The 8,450-nt window shown below is 40.7% G+C and overlaps 1 protein-coding gene across 2 annotated transcripts in view; it reads left to right on the forward strand.

Moving 5' to 3' along the window:
- The window catches only part of LOC106607150 (apoptosis-stimulating of p53 protein 2), a 52,544-nt gene extending 47,984 nt beyond the window's left edge, over positions 1–4,560 (forward strand). For both annotated transcript variants that reach the window (XM_014203789.3, XM_014203797.3), the window contains 5 exons: positions 1,324–1,461; positions 1,792–1,925; positions 2,117–2,283; positions 2,438–2,637; positions 2,766–4,560. In XM_014203789.3, the coding sequence (XP_014059264.1) occupies positions 1,324–1,461; positions 1,792–1,925; positions 2,117–2,283; positions 2,438–2,637; positions 2,766–2,807 (681 nt within the window). In that variant the 3' untranslated portion in view covers positions 2,808–4,560. The remainder of the gene's footprint in view (positions 1–1,323; positions 1,462–1,791; positions 1,926–2,116; positions 2,284–2,437; positions 2,638–2,765) is intronic.
- Positions 4,561–8,450: the final 3,890 nt, after the last annotated feature.

The raw sequence follows: 8,450 nt of genomic DNA on the forward strand, positions 1-8,450 counted from the left end.
TCCCATAGGGCGGCGCACAATTGGCACAGCGTCGTCTGGGTTAGTGGAGGGTTTGGGGGAGGGGGCTTTACAAGGCTCATCGTGCTCTAGCGACTCCTTGTGGTGGCCCGGGCGCCCACAGGCTGACCTTGGTCGTCAGTTGAACAGTGTTTCCTCTGACATATTGGTGCAGCCGTCTTCCGGGTTAAGCGAGCGGGTGTTAAGAGGTGCGGTTTGGCGGTTCATGTTTCAGAGGACATATGACTCGACCTTCATTTCCTGAGCCCGTTGGGGAGTTGCAGCGATGAGACAAGATAAATATTGGAGAGAAAAATGCAATGATTTCGAAAAAGAAAATACTACCTAGCTGTTTGCAGATGTGAGAAACACAAACTAATAGTGTAATTATACAACGCTAGTGGATTTATATTAAGAAGCAAAGTGAAACAGCATCGTTGTCATCAACATTGTTGCATGTGCTGCATTGACCATGCAGACTGAACTCAAGTGTCTCATGGTCGAGGAACAACAAATGTGCTCCTTGAATGACGGGACAGGGCTAGTTCTGTGTGGAAAGCGGCATGGAGAGAGAGCGATAGCGGAGAGAGTTGACTCAAGTAGTGAAGTAAACTATAAAAATGTACGTTACACACACAACGTACCACATTTAACCAAACATTCAAATACCGTTATAGAAGGTAAAGTAAAAACCCAAACCGGTCCGTGCATCACTACCTGTAAATTGTAAAATACGGTATACTACCCAGTAATAGGTCCTACCCTAGGAGTGTTGATGAATGGTCTGATCCAGTTTTGCCTCCCAGTCCCTGCTCTCTTCCACTGAACCCAATGGGCCCCTGTTAAGACCCAAAAAGGGCCCTTTCTTTCATGGGCCAGTAATAACCATAATCTGGTTGAGTAATAATCAGGTTGCTTAGTGAAACCAGTTGTTTCTTCACTGATTTGGTCCCCTCACAATAAGCTCAGTAATGAGCTAGGAGCTGAAGGAACAGGTCGCTCATACCTTTTCTCTTTTTCAAGCCAGGTTATTCACATTCAATGGATACTCTGGATGCCCTATAGAATCGTTTTTGCAATGTGTTTATTATTCTTTAGCATGGTGTTGCATTGTGGGCTGGCACCCATTCATATGAACTGAGCATTGATTTGGAATGTGGCTCAAGGACGTCCATATATCATCTCTCTATCCGTTTGAGTACAGATGGGACCGGACACTAGCTAAAATCCTTAGACACTTCCTTGTGAGTGTGTGTCAGTGGCTGTGTGACTTCATCAAGGCATGACATTGTTTGAAAAGTGTACTCACCTCCGTGTATCTATTAGGGGAAGAGGACCAACCTGCGTAAGACTGGTTCGGAAAGGATCGACCACAGTATGAGGGTGAAGTTTAACCCTCTGGCCCTGCTCCTGGATTCCTCTCTGGAGGGAGAGTTTGACCTGGTCCAGAGGATCATCTACGAGGTAAGACTATGTCTGTGTATGTATAGATGTATATTATTCCCTAAAGTGGCTCTCTATTAAGCTATTTTGTAAGCAAAGATTTTCATAGACAGTGTTTACAAGTGCTTTTTAACAGGCTTGTGTGTAGTGAAGGAAAATTTGTAAAGGTGTTTTTGTAATAGCAGGTAGCATGGTAGCTGGTAAACCATCCCTCTCAATCAAAATGAAGTACTGTAGTCTTAATGTTTGTTTTGTAGTCTTAGCTGATTATAATTTTTATTAAGTGGGTGTAAAATATACTATGTGTAAAGCGAGTTGTGAAATCGTATCCACCTCTCTCTCCTCTCTCAGGTGGAGGACCCTAGTCTGCCAAATGATGAGGGGATCACAGCCCTCCACAACGCAGTCTGTGCCGGACACACAGAGATCGTCAAGTTCTTGGTGCAGTTTGGTGTCAACGTCAACGCAGCCGACAGTGATGGATGGTGAGTGGATCCTATACTACCAACACCTCTGATTGTGATTCTTACTGCAGTCAGTGATAGGAGTGTTGTAAACTGCAGTCCAACTTGAACTCTTACTTGAAAGTATTTTGGAATGTATGATTTTTTTTCTTAATATCACTCCTTTTTCCTCCCTTTCTCTTTCTTCTTTTCCCTCTCTGGTTCTCTCTCAGGACTCCGCTGCATTGCGCGGCCTCCTGTAATAACGTGCAGGTGTGTAAGTTCCTGGTTGAGTCGGGAGCAGCGGTGTTTGCTATGACCTACAGTGACATGCAGACGGCAGCAGATAAGTGTGAGGAGATGGAGGAGGGATACACCCAGTGCTCCCAGTTCCTCTACGGTTAGTAGCTCAACATATCTACTGATCCTATAGCCTTGAGTGTTATGTCTGGGGAAAGTTTGTTTGAATGCGTGCATATATCTGTGTATGATTTGTACATTTTTGTATGTGTTCTTGCTCTGCTAAACCCTCTTTCTCCTCCTCTTTCCTCCAGGAGTGCAGGAGAAGATGGGCATTATGAACAGGGCCGTGGTCTACGGCCTGTGGGACTACTCCAATGACAATTCTGATGAGCTGGCGTTCCGTGAGGGTGACTGCATGACCATCGTTCGCCGGGAGGACGAGGATGAGATCGAGTGGTGGTGGGCGCGCATGGGCGACACCGAGGGGTACATCCCTCGGAACCTTCTGGGGGTGAGTCAGTGTCACAACTGAGTTTCCTCAAGTTAAACCTTACTGAAAAACTTTGCATTAAGAGGTTAATTATTGTTTGATAATGTTCCAATGTATTTACTAAGCAGTATGTGTGTCTTTCTCAACAGCTTTACCCAAGAATCAAGCCCAGACAGAGAAGCCTGGCTTAGACTGGCTCATCCTGAACTGGACACTGTCTGCATCTTAGGCTAAGTTTACATAGGCAGCCCAATTCTAATATTTTTCCACTAATTGGTCTTTTGACCAATCACATCAGATCTTTTTCAGAGCTGATCTGATTGGTCAAAAGACCAATTAGTGAAGAAAAAAAAAGTAGAATTGGGCTGCCTGTCTAAATGCAACCTAATTGGTCCACAGTGGCTTCCTCTCCTCGTCTCCTCTCCGTGTCTTTTTCTGCTTCATCTGCTCTGACTTGTCATGTCAGGATGGGTACTAGTAATATGTTAGAAGGTTCCAGGGGGATTTGATCTCACTTTGCCAGCTCTTTCACATCAGTGAGGATGGATGAAATGAGGCAAGGGAAGGGAGCCATTCGAGACGATTGAGACGACAATTGATATGGAGATCCACGCAGGCTTTAACAGGACTTTACAAGGACAGGCCAACAATCACATGAAGAAACATTGAAAGACCAAACCACTTGAAGGATTTTAAACTGACCTATGAACACTACTTGTCAGGCGGGCCTATAACCACTGACTCTATGGCCCGACTGTGGCACTTTTATATACCAGCAGAAGAGGTTTTCCACATGTATTTTTTCAGACCACTGTGTGTGTATAAGGCACTAAAGGCATTATGTTTCTCTACATGTTCGTCATATTGTTTTCAGATCAGATTTAAGTATCTTCAGTTATATTGATCGGAACTGTGGGGATAAATGGAACAAACAGTATTTTTATGTAGAAAGGTGATTTTTTTTTTTTACATTTCTAAATAGTCTTTCAAACTGTGTTTTCTTCTGGGTTATTATTTAATTTTAACCCTGTTAGAAAGAGCTGGAGCTGAAGAGAGTATTAGGTGAGTGAATGAATGAGTGTAATGTTTGGTGATGCGTGACATTCTATCTGAACAGTTATTCTGTTACCTCGACAATCCCTGTGGGGGCTCGGTCTGCTTGTCATTTCCTGTTTTTAGTGGCCGTGTCCCTCTGTGTAACTAAAATGTTAACCCATGTTTCAGCATTGACAAGAGTTATTGTGTGTGTGTGTGTGGCGCTATTACCACTGTTCAACGTATCAAATTGGGGGGGAAATGTATAATGTTAATGGTTGGCAAAATGTAGCCTATGCCACTGTTGATTTAGCAATTGCTATTGACTCTTGTTCATTTATGATGCCAATATAGCCTGTGGTATGTTTTCTATGTGAGCAGATTATTAGCATCGCTCATTATGTTTCTCTACACTGGCTTTATGGTTGAGATATAACAAACATAATTGTACTGCGGTTGTGCTATTGTCACAATGAGCATTCCTCTGAAACCAACTCACTTGTCGAATCCATGTGGTCTGTTGCTGAAATGATGTCCATACAATTCATTTGGACCATTTAGCCATGTAGGAAGGATGAGACTAAACTTCAAGAAACCTTTTTCACATGTTATACCTGTGTAGCTTTTGATTGAAGAGTAAGAGATGGCAAAAGATTCATGCTTACAATGGCAGACAAGGATGTCTTTCCTTAGAATCTCTCAAGCAAGTTTAATTGAATGAAAACTCGGTTAGTCAGCTCATTCATAGTAAGGAATTCTGCATCAACTCGCCTCCACACTTACCACTGTCTACTCAACAGATGTATTTATTTTTGTTACCTTATTATCATATTTTTTTTGTCTCTCGTCAAAACTATAACCTCACATGGAGAATTGTAAACATTTACAATAAAATACTTTGCAAACTAATGGCTGTGACTTCTAGACCTGGGGCCATATGTATCAAGAATCTCAGAGTAGGAGTGCTGTTTAGGATACATTTTGTCTTTTAGATCACCATGAACAAGATTACATGGACAGGGGGGAGCTGATCCTAGATCAGCACTGCTACTTTGAGACGCTCGATGCATACGGTCCCAGATAGTTGTGTGCTAGCATTAGAATGATCCTATCCTCTTTTTGTGAGATGAAATAGTGCTCTGTATTCTTAAAAATATGTAAGTATCTTAATCACCTGTGAATTTGTTTCAGGTAAGTCTATTGTTATAGAAGTTTACTTGAGATATGAAGCATTGAAATACACATGAAGCAGTGGACTACATAAACATTAGAATACACAGAGGAACACTGACCTACAGCAGTCTTATATACTGAACAGAAATATAAATGCAACATTTTGCTCAAATTAGTGCACAAAATTTGAGCGAAATAAGCTTTTTGTCCGTATGGAATATTTCTGGGATCTTTTATATTAGCTCATTAAACATGGGACTAACACTACATATTGCATTTATATTTTTGGTCAGTTAAGTTTTTCAGAAAATCCAAAATAATAATCTGTCTTTGTCTAGAATACCTCATCACTGGCAATAATTAAGCCAGCAGAGCCTGCGCAATGAAAAAAACATGACTGTGATAGACTGGTATTAATCCATTTCTGCACCTTACCCATTTACCTTAACCCTACCCTTTCTATTATTATTATATATACCAGTCCTTCCAGATCAGTAACCCCAAAAGACGTAGGGACTAGGGACTGAAATGGAACTGGGCCTAGGTTTGTCATTTAGAGGGACTTCACTCTCTGTTAAGCTGCTGCCACCTGCCGGAGAGAACGAGACCACCTGAATGAGACATGAGTCCCCCTAAAATCAAACAAAGTCAACTGGGGGGGGGGGTTAAGAGCGTACAGGTGTCCCAACTTTTCTTTCTACATAAAAAGGTAATTTTGTCAGCAAGACGCATCAATTCATTCAGGCTACAGGAGTGTAGACCCAATGACAATCGCTGAATGTCATTACACTTTTGGTGTTTTTTGTCTCTTTCCATTAATAAAATGGCTCGAGTGTAGCCTAGGCAGCTGATAGTGGCAGCTAGATCTAGCATTCCCGGTAATAATAGGCTCATACATAAAGCATCCTCCAATCAGGCTGCATAGGCATCATTTTCCTCCTTGGCTAGCTTTAATGGCGAGACGACGAAAAAATATATATAGCAAATATATGTACTGTCTTAATAAAACAATTTTCCACCCCCATTTTTGGATTTTCAGACAATTTAGGATGTTGTACACCCTTGTGTATGTATGAACCGGTCCACGGGGGACATGAGTGTATTACCAGGAATGCACATCAATCCTAGACGATGGGACGATTATGAGATGGAGTTAAATCGGGATGCCACCGGGTCGCTAGCAAAGCCGGGAGAAGAGGAATATTGGGATAGGGACATGAAAAGGTGGATTTCGGAAGAGGAGGAAGAAGAGGTCGAAGAGAATTAGGAAAGCAGAAGTTGAATCTGAATTTGATGAAAATGATGATAAAAGGGAGATGGTGTGTCGAAGAAGACTGGGGTCAAGTACAGACAGAGTGAGATGTCCGCCAGACCGAGCTTTGGATGTGAAATGAAAGTGAATGAGGGAGATTTAATTACACTTTGGATGGTGTATCAATACAACCAATCACTACAAAGATATATGCGTCTTCCTAACTCAGTCGCAGGAGAGGAAGGAAACCGCTCGGGGATTTCACCATGAGGCCAATGGTGACTTTTAAACAGTTACAGTTTAATGGCAGTGAGAAAACGGAAGATTGATCAACAACATTGTCATTACTCCACAATACTAACCTAATTGACAGATTGATAAAATGGAAGCCTGTACAGAATACAAATATTCCAAAACATGCATCCTGTTTGCAACAAGGCACTAAAGTAATACTGCAAAAAATCTGGCAAAGCAATTAACTGTTTGTCCTGAATACAAAGTGTTATGTTTGGGGCAAATCCAATACAACACATTACTGAGTACCATTCTTCATATTTTCAAGCATAGTGGTGGCTGCATATTGTTGTGGGTATGCTTGTAATCGTTAAGGACTGAGGAGTTTTTCAGGATAAAAAGAAACGGAATGGAGCTTACCACAGGCAAAATACTAGAGGAAAACCTGGTTCAGTCTGCTTTCCACCAGACACCAGGAGAGGAATTCACCTTTCAGCAGGACAAAAACCTTGAACAAAAGGCTAAATCTACAATGGAGTTGCTTACCAAGAAGACAGTGAATGTTCGTCAGTGTCCGAGTTACACTAAATCTACTCGAAAATCTATGTCAAGACCTGAAAATGGTTGTCTAGCAATAAACAACATACAATTTGACAGAGCTTGAAGAATTTTGAAAATAATAATGTGAAAATGTTGCACAATCCAGGTGTGGAAAACTCTTAGAAACATGCCCAGAACAACTCACAGCTGTAATCGCTGCCAAAGGTGCTTCTACAAAGTATTGACTCAGGGGTGTGAATATTTATATAAATGAGATATTTCTGTATTTCATTGTCAATAAATTAACAAACATGTCTAAAAACACGTTTTCACTTTGGGGTATTGTGTGTAGATGGGTAAGAAAAAAACTATTTAATCAATTTTGAGTTCAGGCTGTAGCAACAAAATGTGGAATAAGTCAAGGGGTATGAATACTTTCTGAAGGCACAGTATATGAACAATTTCACGGTACCAGAGTAACGCTGAGACTCACATCATGGGTCCTTGATCTGTACTATACAGAAATTGTCACGCCCTGACCTGAGAGAGACATTTTTATGTCTCTATTTAGGTTTGGTCAGGGTGTGATTTGGGTGGGCATTCTATGTCATTTTTTCTATGCTTTGTATTTCTTTGTTTTGGCCTGGTATGGCTCTCAATCAGGGACAGCTGTACATCGTTGTCGCTGATTGGGAGTCATACTTAGGCAGCCTGTTTTCCTTTGGGGTTTGTGGGTAGTTGTATTCTGTTTTGTGTTCTTCACCTGACATAATTGTTAGTGTCGTTTTCGTAATTGTATACGTGTTTCATTTTGTTTCACCTTCTTCAATATTAAAAAGAAGATGAGTATACCCGTCCCTGTTGCGTCTTGGTCCTCCACACACGACACTCGTTACAGAAATGCATAATTATGAATGCCCTTCTCTTCATGGTGATGTATCCTGAATAGGTACACAAATGTAGAACAATTTAATATCCTCCTTTTGCATGTTTGGCTTTTATTCTACACACTGGCTATTATTGTAATAACAGGACCAAATCTGTACCAATCATAGACATCTATGTTTCACAAGTTTGGACATCACAGCAAAGTACATTAGAGTTCAGTAGAGTACAGTAAAATAGAGTAGAATATTTTATTTAACCTTTATTTTGACAAGTAGTCATGCTGAGACCAAGATCTCTTTTACAGTACAGTACAGAACAGTAGAGCAAAGTACAGTAGTGCACAGTAGAGTACAGTACAGTAAAAAGTATAGTTCAGTAGAGAATATTACATTATACTGCACTCTACTCATGTGTGCTCTAGTCTTCTGTACTTAACTATACTCTACTTTTTACTGTATTGTACTCTACTGTAACTGTGGTTTGTGACTATTATGAACACCCAGTTAGTCTAACCATAGGTTACGAAGCATGTGCCGAATAAAATTAGATTTTGATTGAATATACAATTACATTTTGTGTGGCATGAACAAAAACACTCATTCTCAGTCAAAAACAGAAGTCAGAACACAGCCTCTCTATTCTAACAATAATAATAGATTTAATTTATGTAGCCCTTTTAATCACAAGAAGAATCTTAAAGACGCTTAAAAAA

This window comes from Salmo salar, chromosome 01, assembly GCF_965601325.2.
Source record: "Salmo salar chromosome 01, fSalSal1, whole genome shotgun sequence".
Taxonomy (NCBI): Eukaryota; Metazoa; Chordata; class Actinopteri; order Salmoniformes; family Salmonidae; genus Salmo; species Salmo salar.